The sequence below is a fragment of the Antedon mediterranea genome, chromosome 10 (assembly GCF_964355755.1).
Source record: "Antedon mediterranea chromosome 10, ecAntMedi1.1, whole genome shotgun sequence".
NCBI classification, from domain to species: domain Eukaryota; kingdom Metazoa; phylum Echinodermata; class Crinoidea; order Comatulida; family Antedonidae; genus Antedon; species Antedon mediterranea.
In genome coordinates, this window is record NC_092679.1 from 14088048 (window position 1) to 14107242 (window position 19195).

General features: G+C 35.9%; 2 protein-coding genes across 2 annotated transcripts; both read right to left on the reverse strand.

Annotated features, from left to right (window-relative positions):
• Nucleotides 1-5400: 5400 nt before the first annotated feature.
• Nucleotides 5401-6885, reverse strand: LOC140061116 (uncharacterized). The gene is made up of 3 exons (XM_072107567.1): nt 6764-6885; nt 6418-6539; nt 5401-6266 (listed from the first exon to the last, which is right to left on the reverse strand). The coding sequence occupies exons 1-3, from the start codon at nt 6784-6786 to the stop codon at nt 5707-5709; spliced, it is 705 nt and encodes a 234-aa protein (XP_071963668.1). The 5' UTR covers nt 6787-6885; the 3' UTR covers nt 5401-5706.
• Nucleotides 6886-8215: 1330 nt separating this feature from the next.
• LOC140061268 (malate dehydrogenase, cytoplasmic-like) lies at nt 8216-12135 on the reverse strand. Its single transcript, XM_072107775.1, has 3 exons — nt 12085-12135; nt 9180-9293; nt 8216-8525 (listed from the first exon to the last, which is right to left on the reverse strand). Exons 1-3 carry the CDS (start codon nt 12133-12135, stop codon nt 8307-8309), a joined length of 384 nt encoding a protein of 127 aa, XP_071963876.1. The 3' UTR covers nt 8216-8306.
• Between the last annotated feature and the right edge of the window lie 7060 nt (nt 12136-19195).

A 19195-nucleotide genomic window follows, 5' to 3' on the forward strand; every position in this document is an offset into this window, starting at 1 on the left:
CATTTATAATTGCCCCCAAGTATTAATATCCACTGTCAAAATAATATGAATATGAGTTTTTTGTTTACACCGACCCACGCGACTAAAAACTTGATTTGTATGTTATTTCAAATTTACATATAACAGGCTACAGACAGGTGTACTCAGCTTAATTACCTTTACAACAAAAACCAAAGCGCAGCAGAAGAAAACAAGGCCATATAGATGGCTGCAGTCGCGTGCTCATTAGTGTTTACCGACCGACCGACCAACCTACCAACTGACCGAAATTACTGAACATGTTTAAAAATGTTGAAAAGTTTAAAAACATTTATATTTTTTTAATTTACACGTGCGTAGCCTGTCACTTTTGACGTGCTCGTATAACGTAATTTCGAGTTGAAAAGTATGTCAAGAAAACAGAAATCGGGCAAAAAGAGTGGGCAATAACATTTAACGCGCAGTGCGCGCGCAAAAATCTGTGCACTCATGGCAATTGTGTAAACGCTTAAAATTGCCTGAAACGTACTCTTATTTCATCGAAAATAAATTTTGACAATTTTAGGCGCGCGTACGCATGCGTTACATGCGCTACGTACGTAATTGTATTGCCATAATATGATGATTTATGCCCTGAAATTTATGAGTACCAAATTTTATTTAATTGTGATTCATGTTTGTGAAGATATGATTACAAACGTGATTTCGTTAAATCGTGCGTATACCGCGTAATTATTGCGCACCGTGAAAACGTAATCACATCGCTTCCTGGCCATAAAGAATATACTGTGAAAAAATTGACTTAGCTAGATTAAACTGATATCAAGATAAGGTCAGAAAGCGATTAAACGCATAGTGATACCGGACCGACCGACACACCGACCGACCGACCGACCGACATAGTGAACTATAGAGTCGCGTCCACGCGACTAAAAACAACAAGGCCCTATTATGTGGCTGCAGTCGCGTGCTTAAGGTAGTGTTTACCGACCGACCAACCGACTAAAATTGCTGAACATGTTTAAAAATGTTTAATTTACACGTGCGTAGCCTGTCACTTTTGACGTGCTCGTATAACGTAATTTTGAGTTGAAAAGTGAATCAAATAATGATGATATTATTAAAGAAAGGTTGTAAAACAGAAATCGGGCACAAAAAAGTGCATATTAACATTTAACGCACGTGCACAAATCTGCGCACTCATGGCAATTTTTTAAACGCTTAAAATTGCCAATTTTGAAAATTTTAAGCGCGCATATGCATGTGTTACATGCGCTACGCACGTAATTGTAATGCCATGATGATTTATGGCTTGAAATTTATGAGTACCAAATTTGATTTCATTGTGATTCATGCTTGTGAAGATATGATTACAAACATGATTTCGTTAAATCGTCCGGTAGTAGACCGCGTAATTTTTGATTGCGCACCGTGAAAACATAACCACATCGATTCCTGGCCATAAGGAATATACTGTGAAAAATTGACTTAGCTAGATGAAACTGATATCAAGACAAGGCCAATACAAGTTAGTGCTTACAGACCGACCGACCGACCAACCAACCAACCAACCGATATAGTGAGCTATAAAGTCGCGTTGCATGCGACTAAAAATGTGTAGCATTATTTTCATGTTGTATAATCGTTTAGTCAAATCTACTTAGTGTATACATCAATGTGTATATATTATACCCTTTCTACCATAATCATGAAAGAATAGAAATCTTTATTTCAGTCTTTTGCAAATTGTTATTGGAGAGGACGATAAATGTATCTACTGCAGTTTATTAGAGGCAGAGCTGACTGTTGCGCAAAGACGGCTCTGGGTGGAACAACCGGCCAACTACTAGGGAGGTCATAATGCAGCGAGTTGAATTATCTATATACAAAAAAGTTACTCAACAAACACAAGAGATTGACCATTGAGAATGTAGTTTATCTTGTGTATAACATTTTATTTTCAAATCATTTCATATTAATTCAGACGTTTAAAAAGTATGCAATTATGTGTCTTGAAAATTTATTTTGATCACGTGGTGCCCATGCAGGTTTCCTTTCATTCGGATCATCAAACGGTCGCTTTCATCCACTATCATCATGCGAAGTTAGACTATGGTTAATTAGGAATTGAGATACACTCTCATATGAATACATTTAGTTTATTCTGTGACATTACTCAGTTCGCTGCCATGATCATTAGAACGAAACATGGCTCTGGGTTTCACCACGTTCTCGGAGTACATACTTCTTGAGAGTAGTACAGTAACTTTAAATAAATTAAATTTAAATCATTAAAACAGTCTCTGATACTATGAATTCCTATACCACTGTTGTATGGTTTGTCTATTGCCTAGGTCCTTTGTAATTTCGACGTAAACTGCTGCTCTGATTTTGAGGTCGTGTCAGGTCTGGTGGTCTTGGTGCTACTTTTGAGGGTTTTGACATTTTTCCTGTGGCATTTATTGATGGTAATGTCAAATGGGTATCTTCGTCACTGGGAAGACAAGTTTCAATCAGCCGTGGTGGGCTCAGTTGTGGCCTGTTCGTTAGTCGCCCATTTGGTGGTTGCTTCCTCGCAGCTTTCTTGTCTGTTGCTGTCTGACGACCAATGCTATTCGAGGATCTTCTTCCAATAGCAGCATTATCAAGCGATGGCCTACTTCCTGATTGGATAGTTGGAAATAAGTTAGTAGTACGTCCGACGCTTCCATCTGAAAGTTTTTGTCTTGTGTCAGAAGTGTAGTGGTTGCCCATCTTTTGACAGCTTGCAGTCGTTGAGCTAGAGTTGCCTCTATGGAGTCTTTTAAATAAAGGACTAGATTTACCAGCAAGATCAACCATATCCAGAAGACTTCTTTCGTGCTGCTTCTTTCTTTGAGGCTTTCTTGTGTCCTTGATTGAGTCTGCAAAGTGAAATATAAGTTACACTTTTAATTAGATTAAATTAAAAATTAAAATTAAACTAAAGCATGGTAGACTGGTTTGACTCCATCTCCTATCCCATCAGTGGTAGCCTATGTGGTTCTTAATTGGGAGACATGTGTTTTACCTTCATGGTTATAGAATCCTATTTTAGATGACATCAAGTCAGACCCAGAAGCGACATCTGAAGAATGCACATCAAAGATCTGAAAATCCATGTTTGATCTATATCTACGATCGTCAGATAATCTATATAAGACATGGATTTATAAACAATAATGTTGTTCTAAATGATTTCGGTACAAATAACTAAATACGGTTATGTATGTAGGCCTATATATTGAATTGGCATGTGGTGTGTACCTAGGCTAAAAAAACATTGATACAAAAAAATCGTTCAAAAAATGTTTCAAAACACAAATCTTTTATCTATTTATTATACATGCGATTGAAATTTCATTTAGACTATAATTTAGTAACTTACCGTTTGTTTTTTCGTGAAGCCATTAGTAAATTATGCTGAAATATTTTCGGAGAAATTGTAAGACAGTATAAGCTTGTTTGCTTTTAGACGTTTGTATGTTGTAGTTACTATACTAACGCGATACGTATACAATGGCAACAATCACGCGCTGCGCGCGTTACCATAGCTTGAAGTTAGAGCATGCGCATTAATGCACTGTAATCTGCAGCTGTGTGGCAAACAAGTATGACATGAACTTACATTGTTATAAATTAACAAGACCATATATATGGCTGCAGTTGCGTGCGCAAATTTGAGTTAGTGTCAGACCGACCGACCTACAGACCGATCGACATAGTGAGCTGTAGAGTCGCGTTTGCACGCGATTAAAAATGTTGAACAATTGTTAAAACATTTATATTTGCCTCCAAGTATTAATATCGAGTGTCAAAATAATAAAGAAATATGAATATGAGTTAGTGTTTACCGACCGACTAACAGACCGAAATTGCTGAACATGTTAACCGACTAACAGACCGAAATTGCTGAGCAAGTTAAAAAATGTTGAAAACATTTTTTAAACATTTATATTTGCCTCCAAATATTAATATCCAGTGTCAAAATAACGAAAAAAAGATGAAGATGAGTTAGTGTTTACACCGACCGACCGAGGGGCGACCGACCAACCGAAATGGTTGAAAATGATAAAAAAAAATGTTGAACACATTTTAAAAACATTTATATTTGCCGCGCCTCCAAGTATTAATATCCACTGTCAAAATAATGAACAAATATGAATATGAGTTTGTGTTTACACCGACCGACTGAGATATAGAGTCGCGTTTGCACGCGACTAAAAACTTGATTTGCATGTTATTTCAAATTTACATATAACAGGCTACAGGTGTGCTAAAAAACCAAAGCGCAGCAGAAGAAAAAACAACAAGGCCATATAGATGGCTGCAGTCACGTGCTCTATTTAGTGATTACCGACCGACCAACCGACCGACCCACCCACCAACCGACCGAAATTGCTGAACATGTTTAAAAATGTTTAAATCTGCGCACTCATGGCAATTTTTTAAACGCTTAAAATTGCCTGAAACGTACTCTTATTTCATCGAAAATAAATTTTGACAATTTTTAAAATTTTAAGAGCACATATGCATGCGTTACATGCGCTACGCACGTATTATTATTATTTTAGGGGTCAATGTGAGACAAGTTCTACTTCTGATTTTGATCCCTGAGATGGTCTTATATAAATTGTTTATTATTGTTTATTGTAATATTGTTTGCTATATTATATTGTGACCATCTTAAATAAATGTATTATTAAACTGAATTGTATTGCCATGATGATCTATGAGTACCAAATTTTATTAAATTGTGATTCATGCTTGTGAAGATAATATGATGTGCAAACATGATTTCCTTAAATCGTGCGTAGACCGCATAATTGTTGATTGCGCACTGTGAAAACATAACCACATCGATTCCTGGCCATAAGGAATATACTGTGAAAAATTGACATAGCTAGATTAAACTGATATCAAGACAAGGCCTTATACAAGTTAGTGCTTACCGACCGACCGATATAGTGAGCTGTAGAGTAGTCGCGTTGTTGCACGCGACTAAAAATGTGTAGCATTATTTTCATTGTATAATCGTTTAGTCTAATCTACTTAGTGTATACAGCAATGTGTATCTATACCCTTTCTACCATAATCATAAAAGAATACAAATCTTTATTTCAGTCTTTTGCAAATTGTTATTGGAGAGGACGATAAATGTATCTACTGCAGTTTATTAGAGGCAGAGCTGACAGTTGCGCAAAGACGGCTCTGGATAGAGAGGTCATAATGCAGCGAGTTGATTTATCTATATACAAAAAAGTTACTCAACAAACACAAGAGATTGACCATCGAGAATGTAGTTTATCTTGTGTATAACATTTTATATTCAATTCATTTCATATTAATTCAGACGTTTAAAAAGTATGCAATTATGTGTCTTGAACATTTATTTTGATCACGTGGTGCCCATGCAGGTTTCCTTTCTTTCGGATCATCAAACGATCGCTTTCATCCACTGTCATCATGCGAAGTTAGACTATGGTTAATTAGGAATTGAGATACACTCTCATATGAATACATTTAGTTTATTCTGTGACAGTACTCAGTTCGCTGCCATGATCATTGGAACGAAACATGCCTCTGGGTTTTACCACGTTCTCGTAGTACATACATCTTGAGAGTACAGTAACTTTAAATAAATTAAATTTAAATCATTAAAACAGTCTCTGATACTATGAATTCCTATACCAATGTTGTATGGTTTGTCTATTGCCTAGGTCCTTTGTAATTTCGACGTAAACTGCTGCTCTGATTTTGAGGTCGTGTCAGGTCTGGTGGTTTTGGTGCTACTTTTGAGGGTTTTGATATTTTTCCTGTGGCATTTATTGATGGTAATGTCAAATGGGTATCTTCGTCACTGGGAAGACAAGTTTCAATCAGCCGTGGTGGGCTCAGTTGTGGCCTGTTCGTTAGTCGCCCATTTGGTGGTTGCTTCCTCGCAGCTTTCTTGTCTGTTGCTGTCTTACGACCAATGCTATTCGAGGATCGTCTTCCAATAGCAGCATTATCAAGCGATGGCCTACTTCCTGATTGGATGGTTGGAAATAAGTTAGTAGTACGTCCGACGCTTCCATCTGAACGTTTTTGTCTTGTGTCAGAAGTGTAGTGGTTGCCCATCTTTTGACAGCTTGCATTCGTTGGGCTAGAGTTGCCTCTATGGAGTCTTTTAAATAGAGGACTAGATTTACCAGCAAGATCAACCATATCCAGAAGACTTCTTTCGTGCTGCTTCTTTTTTTTAGGTATTCTTGTGTCCTTGATTGAGTCTGCAAAGTGAAATATAAGTTACACTTTTAATTAGGTCTTCTTTAATTTTAATCCAGTTAAACTAAAGCATGGTAGACTGGTTTTTGACTCCATCTCCTACCCCATCAGTCGTAGCCTACATGGTTCTTAATTGGGAGACATGTGTTTTACCTTCGTGGCGGGAGAATCCTATTTTAGATGACATCAAGTCAGACCCAGAAGCGACATCACAAGGATGCACATCAAAGATCTGAAAATCCGTGTTTGATCTATATCTACGATCGTCAGATAATCTATATAAGACATGGATTTATGAAACAATGATATGATAAATTATTTCTGTACAAATAACTAATACGCTTATGTATGTAGGCCTATATTATATTGGCGTGTGGTGTACCTAGCTATAAGTATAAAACATTGATACAAAACATCGTTTAAAAAATGTTTCAAAACACAAATCTATTATCTTTAAATGCGATTGAAAATTCATTTAGACTATAATTTAGTAACTTACCGTTTGTTTTTTCGTGAATCCATTACGAATTTTGCTGAAATAATTTCGGAGAAACTGTAAGACAGTGCAAGTTTGTTTGCTTTAGGAGTTTGTATGCTGTGGTTACTATACTAACGCGATACGTATACAATGGAAACAATTGCGCACTGCGCGCGTTACCATGGCTAGATGTTGGAGCATGCGCATTAATGCACTGTAAACTGCTGTGTGGAAAAATTTACATATAATAGGCTTCAGGCGTGGTCAGCTTTACCTTTACAGTAACAAACACCGAAGCAGAAGAAAACAACAAAAATGAGTAGCATTATTTTCATTCTTTTATTTTAATAATAGATCAGGCACACAGCAGGCTACTTAGTGTATACAGTAGTGTGTTACCCTTTTACCATAATCATGAAAGCATACAAATCTAAATTTCAGTATTTTTAATGATCTCTTTGAGAGACAAATTTTGTAAATTATTATCTGAGGATGGTGTAAATGCATCTACTGCAGTTTAGCATAGAAGGCTCCTGGCATTTAACTGCTGCCCAAAGACTGTTCTGGGGGGCGGAACCAACTACTGGAAAGGTTATAATGCTGTGAGTAAATTTTCTGTACAAAAAAGTTAACTCAACAAACACAAGAGGTTCATCTTTACAGCACTGCAGTAGACTCATTTCACATGTTATTTAAATTGAATACAGTATCCAGAAACTCAACAAGCCAATACATCAATAACTCACAGAGCCATTTAACAATTTCACAGCAAAATCAACATAACTTCACACATATGATTTTAATTGAATTGAATAATCAATGAAATAATTTTTACTTTAGTAAATGGTTATATTTACAACAAAGGAATTGTTTATTGCATTTCAATGGAATACCTAAGAATGAAATGAGGTACTGGTATATGTCATTAGAAAACTAGCTTATTACAGAAATATGTATAAATTAGTGTTGAATTGTTGAAAATGTTGAATTGAAAAGTAAAAGTTGACATAATGTATTATAACATTTTGTGAGCTTAAAAATGGAAATACCTTTACCAAAAACATTTAGTTAAACGTCAAAGTAAAACATTTTAAGAGTAAATGAACAAATTCTGATATGAAATTGTACATAAAGTGGTGGATTTAATAAAGAAGAAATAAATGCCAATTTCTGTTGTTTACTTTAATCTACAATCAACAAATAATGAAAATATAATCTATGGAATTACAATAATATATTTGAATAAATGATTTATATGATCTGGTGCACATTAGACATTATTACACATTTGCTTCAAGTAAACTTTAAAAAGATTTTATGTTTCAAACAACAGCTGCAATCCTATAGAATGTAATGAATATTTACCAATGCTTTACATATCAGTGTTGTGTTTGTATAGTCATGAAAGCCTTCACAACACCTTATTTATTTGTAAGAATGAAGTTTATTATGCTTGTTGATATGCCAAAGTTTACAAAGTAAAGGTGTATAAATGTCTAATTTGCACCATTCCTTACAATGGATGATTGAGTGGTTATAACTTGGCTTGCTGAGGTCCAAATTGTCAAGCGCTGCTTAGAAACTTAATGGCCATGTCTTTCTCCTCCAAAAGCTCCTTTGCGGTTATGTCCATTTTTTCCCGGGCAAAGTCACTAATGCTCAGGCCGTCTACAACACTCCAGCTTTTGTCAGCTCCAATTTTAACAGGCATACTATACACAATGTCTTTTGGGATACCATACTTTGTTCCATCGGAGAGAACACCCATCGACACCCATTCATTCTGAGAAAATGCAAAGTTAACAAAGATGTACAAAAATTAGTCAAGCGGTAAATCAACAATATTAATGGTCTTATTTTTATACAAATGTACATACAGAATCATTTTTTTTAAATTTATATTTTACACTTAATAATGGGCAAATTTTTGTTTTACAATTGCATATAAATATAAAGCTAAGCTTATGCAATGCTGGTCAGAAAATATGTCCGAGCGGTAAACCAACAATATTAATGGTCCTATTTTTATAAAAATGTATATAAAGAGCCAGACACACAGAATCATTTTTTTTTCAATTATATTTTACACATAATTATGGGCACATTTTTGTTTTACAATTGCATATAAATATAATAAAGTTAGGTTATGCAATGCTGGCCAGTGCCGTAATGGCTATGAGCGCTTACTGGCTAAAGGGAAGCCGCCCACCCAGCGTTAGAAGGCCCCTTATTTTCCTCCAAGCCACTGATATTGTCTATGCTGAGAAATGTGTTTGTATGCTTTCATTTATATAGTTTTGACGTCCAATCTCGTCCTAATACTACTAATTATTAAATTATTATCTTCCATACCAACCTCAACTCCCAGCAAACAAAATAAGGAAAACAAATATTTCATCTTTATAAGTTTATTTCATTAATTATATATAGAAAATACCTCTTTGGTTCCAAACCACCAATCCCTCATGTGATCACCAATAGCCTTTGCTGCTGACATGGCACTGGATAGCTTACGGGCCTTGATCACTGCACAGCCACGTGTTTGTACCGTCTAGAGAAAAAAAATAGAAAGTTAACAATAAATGATTGTATGTATCATTACCTATCCGGCGGAAAATTTTAATGTTTCATATTTTTACATTGTTTATCTAAATATGCATTTGTGTATTTAAAAAACTGCAGAATTTGTCCTGATATTCTTCAAATTTTCAATACCTCTTCTACTAAAAACAAGGCCAACAGCCATTAAGTCGCGTGCTACAATGCATAGTGATACCGGACCGACAGACAGACCGACAGACCGACAGACCGACAGACAGACCGACAGACAGACCGACAGACAGACAGACAGACAGACAGACCGACAGACCGACCGACCGACCGACATAGTGAACTATACTGACCAAAATTACTGAACATGTTTAAAAATGTACGCGCAACAGAGATCAAATTGATGCGCCCTCATCTTTCAGTATTTTTATTCACGAGGCGGGATCTCCGAAGAGATACTTTTATATATATAAACACAATAGGCAAAGAACATTAATTCTAAACCGCCCGGTGATATACTGAAATTTAATTAATTAATTTGAAACGATAAAGATGAGGAAATCTGTGAGAATGAGAAAAAGTCGCCCCAACCGAGACTCGAACTCGGACCGCCCTGCTTGATATGCAGATGTCCTAACCATTAGACCACTGGGGCTTTCATGGTATTGTTCGAACTCGATTGGATAACGACTCTTTAACATTCTCGGCGTGGTACGGCGGAACAGCACTAGTCCGCAGTTGTACGCACGCGCAACAGAGATCAAATTGATGCGCCCTCATCTTTCAGTATTTTTATTCACGAGGCGGGATCTCCGAAGAGATACTTTTATATATATAAACACAATAGGCAAAGAACATTAATTCTAAACCGCCCGGTGATATACTGAAATTTAATTAATTAATTTGAAACGATAAAGATGAGGAAATCTGTGAGAATGAGAAAAAGTCGCCCCAACTGAGACTCGAACTCGGACCGCCTGCTTGATATGCAGATGTCCTAACCATTAGACCACTGGGGCTTTCATGGTATTGTTCGAACTCGATTGGATAACGACTCTTTAACATCCGATTTCCTCATCTTTATCGTTTCAAATATATATATATATATATATATATATATATATATATATATATATATATATATATATATATAAACAAATCAGGCAAAGAACATTAATTCTAAACCGCCCGGTGATATACTGAAATTTAATTAATTAATTTGAAACGATAAAGATGAGGAAATCTGTGAGAATGAGAAAAAGTCGCCCCAACCGAGACTCGAACTCGTACCGCCTGCTTGATATGCAGATGTCCTAACCATTAGACCACTGGGGCTTTCATGGTATTGTTCGAACTCGATTGGATAGCGACTCTTTAACATTCTCGGCGTGGTACGGCGGAACAGCACTAGTCCTCAGTTGTACGCACGCGCACCAGAGATCAAATTGATACATATATATATATATATATTTTTAAATACACAATTACGCTACAGGACAACACAAACACAACAAAAGGACAAACGTAAAGGGTATAGTATAATGTACTTACATACATATAATTACATATATACTTGCAGGAGGTAAGAAAAAAAAGTTTGATGAAAAAGTTTTATTAATACGATCTGTATTGTGATAAAAGGAATTGTTTATAATTGGATTTGAATGTATTTAAGTTATTAGTATTTAGTAAGGATTGACTTAAATTATTCCATACTAGAGGACCATGGTATTTGATAGAATTCCGGATTGTGTTATGGGTTAAATTTATTGTGGCGTAATTGTTGGCGTTTCTTGTATTGTAGTTGTGAAATTCATTATTTTTGATGAAGAAATGTTTGAAAATATTTGGAAGTTGATTGTTTGAATATCTGTGCATAAGTGTGGCGATTTGTAATTTGTTAATATCGAAGATGTTTAGGGTATTAAGTTTAAAGAAAAGGGACTTTGTGTGGGCTATATAGTGAGAATTGGTACAAATGCGAATAGCCCGTTTTTGGAGTTTAAAGAGTTTGTCTAATTTAGAAATATGTGTGGAAGCCCATGGACAGAGAGTTTTATTTTTAGTATCTGTAATTCCCCAAGCAATGTTACAATAGGATAGATAAGGTAAAATTAATGTGTTATATAAAGAAAAGAGGATATTAGAGGGTAGAATATAATTATTTAAGTTTTTTTAGACACCGATGTTTTTTGAAATTTTATTAGTTATATTTGTTATATGGGTTTTCCAGTTTAAGTTATCATCTATAGTTACACCAAGGAACTGAGAATAAGTAACCCTTTTGATAGGAGTGTTTTCTATATGGATTGTGTTTTGATTGTCATTCCGTGTTCTATTTGGAGAAAAGTGTATATATTCAGTTTTGTTCAGTGAGAGTCTATTAAGTTTAAGCCAGTGAGATATATGTTTTATTTCCTTATTAAAAATTCTGGTTAAGGTGTTGTAGTCAGGATGGGAGGAAAAAATGTTCGTGTCGTCGGCAAACAGGACGTATTCAAAAGAGTTGGAAGCGTTGATGATGTCGTTGACATAAATGAGAAAAAGTAGAGGACCAAGAATTGATCCTTGGGGCACATCGCAGGTTATAGGAAGAACTTCTGAGGAGTAGGAGCCGAAAGAGGTGATTTTTTTAAGATAGTTAGAAAGTAGAGATAGAGGAGTTCCGCGGATACCATAGTGACTTAGTTTAGTTAAAAGAATTGTGTGGTTAATAGTGTCAAATGCTTTAGACAAGTCCAAAAATAAGCCAATAGTATGGTGGTTTTTAGATAAGGCGTTAGAGATTTTACTTTGAATGTCAAGGATTGCAAGATCGGTAGAATGTTTTGGTCTGAAGCCATATTGGTTATCATGAAAAGATGTATGTGAAGAAAGAAAGTTGTAAAGTCTATTGTATATAAGGCGTTCGAGTATTTTAGAAAAGCAAGGCAAAATTGAGATTGGACGGTAGTTTTCAAAGGAATGGGAATAATTTTTTTTATGAATAGGAATTACTTTGGCGATTTTTAAGGATGATGGAAATACACCATTAGTTAGTGATAGATTAAAGATGTGGGTAAGGGGTCTGGTAATAAAAGGTCCAATTTCTTTAATAATCGTGGGTTCAATATCATCAAGGCCAGCACTTTTACTGTTTTTTAGATTAGAAATTATTTCAAGAATCTCTTTACCAGATGTAGGTTGGAAGAAAATTGAATTTTGAGTGGGTTTCCTTAGATAATCAGTAAAGTTGCCATAAGTAGCCGAAATTTTAGAAGAAAGTTTAGGTCCAATATCAGTAAAATAGCGATTGAATTTATTGGCAATTTGAGATGGGTCAGTAATGTTTGTACCATTATCTGTAAAATAACTAGGAAGCGTCTTTGTGGTGTTTTTACAGAGAATGTTATTAATTATATTCCAGGTTTTTTTAATGTTATTTTTATAGTCGTTAAACTTATTTGTATAGTGTTGCTTACATGATGTTCTTATTAATCGTGTGAGTTTATTTCTGTAAGTAATGTAATTGGTTTTATTAATCATATTTGGTGTTTTTATATATTTTTTATATAATTTATTTCTATTGTTTATAGATTTGATTATACCTTTTGTTATCCATGGTTTACAAAGTTTACGTTTGTTAATTTTAGTTCTTGTCTTTGGGAGGTGAGTATCGTATAGTGAAGAAAATCTGTCGAGAAAAATATTGTAGGATTCATTTGCAGAGTTATTTTGGTAGAGTTGAAAAAGTAAGTCAAGAAAACAGAAATCGGGCAAAAAGAGTGCGCAATAACATTTGACGCGCAGTGCGCGCGCAAAAATATGCGCACTCATGGCAATTTTGTAAACGCATGAAATTGCCTGAAACGTACTCTTATTTCATCGAAAATAAATTTTGAAAATTTTAAGCGCGCGTACGCATGCGTTACATGCGCTACGCACGTAATTGTATTGCCATATGATGATTTATGCCCTGAAATTTATGAGTACCAAATTGGTTGTGAAGATATGATTACAAACGTGATTTCGTTAAATCGTGCGTAGACCGCGTAATTTTTTATTGCGCACCGTTAAAACATAACCACATCGATTCCTGGCCATAAGGAATATACTGTGAAAAATTAACCTAGCTAGATTAAACTGATATCAAGATAAGGTCAGAAAGCGATAAAACGCATAGTGACCGACCGACCGACATAGTGAACTATAGAGTCGCTTCAACGCGACTAAAAATGCATTAATATTAAAATGTATATTTTGAGGTGGTCGAAAACGTAAAAAAAGATGAAAACGAGTTAGTGTTTACACCGCCCGACCGACGCGACCGACCAACCGAAATTGCTGAAAATGTTTAAAAAAATGTTGAACACAATTTTAAAAACATTTATAATTGCCCCCAAGTATTAATATCCACTGTCAAAATAATATGAATACTGTATGAGTTTTTGTTTACACCGACCCACGCGACTAAAAACTTGATTTGTATGTTATTTCAAATTTACATATAACAGGCTACAGGTGTACTCAGCTTAATTACCTTTACAACAAAAACCAAAGCGCAGCAGAAGAAAACAAGGCCATATAGATGGCTGCAGTCGCGTGCTCATTAGTGTTTACCGACCGACCGACCAACCTACCAACTGACCGAAATTACTGAACATGTTTAAAAATGTTGAAATGTTTAAAAACATTTATATTTTTTTAATTTAAACGTGCGTAGCCTGTCACTTTTTACGTGCTCGTATAACGTAATTTCGAGTTGAAAAGTATGTCAAGAAAACAGAAATCGGGCAAAAAGAGTGGGCAATAACATTTAACGCGCAGTACGCGCGCCAAAATCTGTGCACTCATGGCAATTGTGTAAACGCTTAAAATTGCCTGAAACGTACTCTTATTTCATCGAAAATAAATTTTGAAAATTTTAAGCGCGCGTACGCATGCGTTTATGCGCTACGTACGTAATTGTATTGCCATATGATGATTTATGCCCTGAAATTTATGAGTACCAAATTTTATTTAATTGTGATTCATGTTTGTGAAGATATGATTACAAACGTGATTTCGTTAAATCGTGCGTATACCGCGTAATTTTTTATTGCGCACCGTGAAAACATAACCACATCGCTTCCTGGCCATAAAGAATATACTGTGAAAAAATTTACTTAGCTAGATTAAACTGATATCAGGATAAGGTCAGAAAGCGATAAAACACATAGTGATACCGGACCGACAGACAGACCGACAGACCGACAGACCGACCGACCGACCGACATAGTGAACTATAGAGTCGCGTCCACGCGACTAAAAACAACAACAAGGCCCTATTATGTGGCTGCAGTCGCGTGCTCAAGGTATTGTTTACCGACCGACCAACCGGCTGAAATTGCTGAACATGTTTAAAAATGTTGAAAATGTTTAAAAACATTTATATTTTTTTAATTTACACGTGCGTAGCCTGTCACTTTTAACGTGCTCGTATAACGTAATTTTGAGTTAAAAAGTGAATCGATATTATTAAAGAAAGGTTGTAAAACAGAAATCGGGCACAAAAAGAGTGCATATTAACATTTAACGCACGTGCACAAATCTGCGCACTCATGGCAATTTTTTAAACGCTTAAAATTGCCAATTTGAAAATTTTAAGCGTGCATATGCATGTGTTACATGCGCTACGCACGTAATTGTATTGCCATGATGATTTATGCCTTGAAATTTATGAGTACCAAATTTGATTTCATTGTGATTCATGCTTGTGAAGATATGATTACAAACATGATTTCGTTAAATCGTCCGTAGACCGCGTAACTTTTGATTGCGCACCGTGAAAACATAACCACATCGATTCCTGGCCATAAGGAATATACTGTGAAAAATTGACTTAGCTAGATGAAACTGATATCAAGACAAGGCCAATAAAAGTTAGTGCTTACAGACCGACCGACCGACCAACCAACCAACCGATATAGTGAGCTATAAAGTCGCGTTGCACGCGACTAAAAATGTGTAGCATTATTTTCATTGTATAATCGTTTAGTCTAATCTACTTAGTGTATACATCAATGTGTATATATTATACCCTTTCTACCATAATCATGAAAGAATAGAAATCTTTATTTCAGTCTTTTGCAAATTGTTATTGGAGAGGACGATAAATGTATCTACTGCAGTTTATTAGAGGCAGAGCTGACTGTTGCGCAAAGACGGCTCTGGGTGGAACAACCGGCCAACTACTAGGGAGGTCATAATGCAGCGAGTTGAATTATCTATATACAAAAAAGTTACTCAACAAACACAAGAGATTGACCATTGAGAATGTAGTTTATCTTGTGTATAACATTTTATTTTCAAATCATTTCATATTAATTAAGACGTTTAAAAAGTATGCAAATATGTGTCTTGAAAATTTATTTTGATCACGTGGTGCCCATGCAGGTTTCCTTTCATTCGGATCATCAAACGGTCGCTTTCATCTACTGTCATCATGCGAAGTTAGACTATGGGTAATTAGGAATTGAGATACACTCTCATATACATACATACATTTAGTTTATTCTGTGACAGTACTCAGTTCGCTGCCATGAACATGATCATTGGAACGAAACATGCCTCTGGGTTTTACCACGTTCTCGGAGTACATACATCTTGAGAGTACAGTAACTTTAAATAAATTAAATTTAAATCATTAAAACAGTCTCTGATACTATGAATTCCTATACCAATGTTGTATGGTTTGTCTATTGCCTAGGTCCTTTGTAATCTCGACGTAAACTGCTGCTCTGATTTTGAGGTCGTGTCAGGTCTGGTGGTCTTGGTGCTACTTTTGAGTGTTTTGACATTTTTCCTGTGGCATTTATTGATGGTAATGTCAAATGGGTATCTTCGTCACTGGGAAGACAAGTTTCAATCAGTCGTGGTGGGCTCAGTTGTGGCCTGTTCGTTAGTCGCCCATTTGGTGGTTGCTTCCTCGCAGCTTTCTTGTCTGTTGCTGTCTGACGACCAATGCTATTCGAGGATCGTCTTCCAATAGCAGCATTATCAAGCGATGGCCTACTTCCTGATTGGATGGTTGGAAATAAGTTAGTAGTACGTCCGACGCTTCCATCTGAAAGTTTTTGTCTTGTGTCAGAAGTGTAGTGGTTGCCCATCTTTTGACAGCTTGCAGTCGTTGAGCTAGAGTTGCCTCTATGGAGTCTTTTAAATAAAGGACTAGATTTACCAGCAAGATCAACCATATCCAGAAGACTTCTTTCGTGCTGCTTCTTTCTTTGAGGCTTTCTTGTGTCCTTGATTGAGTCTGCAAAGTGAATATAAGTTACACTTTTAATTAGGTCTTGTTTAATTTCAATCCATTTAAACTAAAGCATGGTAGACTGGTTTGACTCCATCTCCTATCCCATCAGTGGTAGCCTATGTGGTTCTTAATTGGGAGACATGTGTTTTACCTTCATGGTTAGAGAATCCTATTTTCGATGACATCAAGTCAGACCCAGAAGCGACATCTGAAGAATGCACATCAAAGATCTGAAAATCCATGTTTGATCTATATCTACGATCGTCAGATAATCTATATAAGACATGGATTTATAAACAATAATGTTGTTCTAAATGATTTCGGTACAAATAACTAAATACGGTTATGTATGTAGGCCTATATATTGAATTGGCGTGTGGTGTGTACCTAGGCTAAAAAAACATTGATACAAAAAATCGTTCAAAAAATGTTTCAAAACACAAATCTTTTATCTATTTATTAAACATGCGATTGAAATTTCATTTAGACTATAATTTAGTAACTTACCGTTTGTTTTTTCGTGAAGCCATTAGTAAATTATGCTGAAGTATTTTCGGAGAAATTGTAAGACAGTGTAGTAAGCTTGTTTGCTTTTAGACGTTTGTATGCTGTAGTTACTATACTAACGCGATACGTATACGTGGCAACAATCACGCGCTGCGCCCGTTACCATGGCTTGAAGTTAGAGCATGCGCATTAATGCACTGTAATCTGCAGCTGTGATGTGTGGCAAACAAGTATGACATGAACTTACATTGTTATAAATTAACACGACCATTATTATATATGGCTGCAGTTGCGTGCGAAAATTTGAGTTAGTGTCAGACCGACTGACCTACAGACCGATCGACATAGTGAGGTATAGATTTGCGTTTGCACGCGATTAAAAATGTTGAACAATTGTTAAAACATTTATATTTGCCTCCAAGTATTAATATCGAGTGTCAAATAATAAAGAAATATGAATATGAGTTAGTGTTTACCGACCGACTAACAGACCGAAATTGCTGAACATGTTAACCGACTAACAGACCGAAATTGCTGAACAAGTTAAAAAATGTTGAAAACATTTTTTAAACATTTATATTTGCCTCCAAGTATTAATATCCAGTGTCAAAATAACGAAAAAAAGATGAAGATGAGTTAGTGTTTACACCGACCGACCGAGGGGCGACCGACCAACCGAAATTGTTGAAAATGATAAAAAAATGTTAAACACATTTTAAAAACATTTATATTTGCCGCACCTCCAAGTATTAATATCCACTGTCAAAATAATGAACAAATATGAATATGAGTTTGTGTTTACAGCGACCGACTGAGATATAGAGTCGCGTTTGCACGCGACTAAAAACTTGATTTGCATGTTATTCTAAATTTACATATAACAGGCTACAGGTGTGCTCAAAAACCAAAGCGCAACAGAAGAAAAAACAACAAGGCCATATAGATGGCTGCAGTCACGTGCTCAATTTAGTGATTACCGACCGACCAACCGACCGACCCACCCACCAACCGACCGAAATTGCTGAACATGTTTAAAAATGTTTAAATCTGCGCACTCATGGCAATTTTTTAAACGCTTAAAATTGCCTGAAACGTACTCTTATTTCATCGAAAATAAATTTTGACAATTTTTAAAATTTTAAGCGCGCATATGCATGCGTTACAAGCGCTACGCACGTAATTGTATTGCCATGATGATGAGTATCAAATTTTATTAAATTGTGATTCATGCTTGTGAAGATATGATGTGCAAACATGATTTCCTTAAATCGTGCGTAGACCTCGTAATTGTTGATTGCGCACTGTGAAAACATAACCTCATCGATTCCTGGCCATAAGGAATATACTGTGAAAAATTGACACATAGCTAGATTAAACTGATATCAAGGACAAGGCCTTATACAAGTTAGTGCTTACCGACCGACCGACCGACCGATATAGTGAGCTGTAGAGTAGTCGCGTTGTTGCACGCGACTAAAGTGTAGCATTATTTTCATTGTATAATCGTTTAGTCTAATCTACGTAGTGTATACAGCAATGTGTATATATTATACCCTTTCTACCATAATCATGAAAGAATACAAATCTTTATTACAGTCTTTTGCAAATTGCTATTCGAGAGGATGATGAATGTATCTACTGCAGTTTATTAGAGGCAGAGCTGACTGTTGCGCAAAGACGGCTCTGGGTGGAACAACCGGCCAACTACATTGTTCAGCGTCGTGAGCGGACGTGTTAAATCTGCCGCTCCTGGATAATGTTAAGTCATACGATTTTACCTATGGCTACCACTATTATTTGCCTAGCACTGATATGTTTATGCGTTGTGGATGATTATGCGGTTCGAGCCCAATACTTATCATCATATGTTGTCCATCCTAACTCATCTAGTCGCAGCAGAGATTGTTGGTATGAATCACCACTACAATTTCGATCTAGGCCAAGATTGTTACGGCGTACCAAGCATGGCCCGGATTACTCTGCACCGTATAGGAGGTATGATAATTCCACTTCTTCATTTCAAACATCTTACGGGAAATTCTACTTTAACAATCTATACTTATGTGGAGATATTGAAGAAAACCCTGGACCACAAAATGAGCAACATGTTGGAGACGAAGGTA

What these genes read in the sequence shown, in the direction of transcription:
- LOC140061116 (XM_072107567.1), bottom strand. Translation starts at nt 6,786, where the DNA reads ATGGATTCACGAAAAAACAAACG. An exon ending in GATTCACGAAAAAACAAACG is followed by an intron (nt 6,540 to 6,763) that starts GTAAGTTACTAA and finishes TGTCTTATATAG; the next exon opens with ATTATCTGACGATCGTAGAT. An exon ending in AGGATTCTCCCGCCACGAAG is followed by an intron (nt 6,267 to 6,417) that starts GTAAAACACATG and finishes TTCACTTTGCAG; the next exon opens with ACTCAATCAAGGACACAAGA.
- LOC140061268 (XM_072107775.1), bottom strand. Translation starts at nt 12,135, where the DNA reads ATGGCTTCAGACCAAAACATTCTACCGATCTTGCAATCCTTGACATTC. An exon ending in TGCAATCCTTGACATTCAAA is followed by an intron (nt 9,294 to 12,084) that starts GTAAAATCTCTA and finishes TTTTTTCTCTAG; the next exon opens with ACGGTACAAACACGTGGCTG. An exon ending in GGTGGTTTGGAACCAAAGAG is followed by an intron (nt 8,526 to 9,179) that starts GTATTTTCTATA and finishes GCATTTTCTCAG; the next exon opens with AATGAATGGGTGTCGATGGG.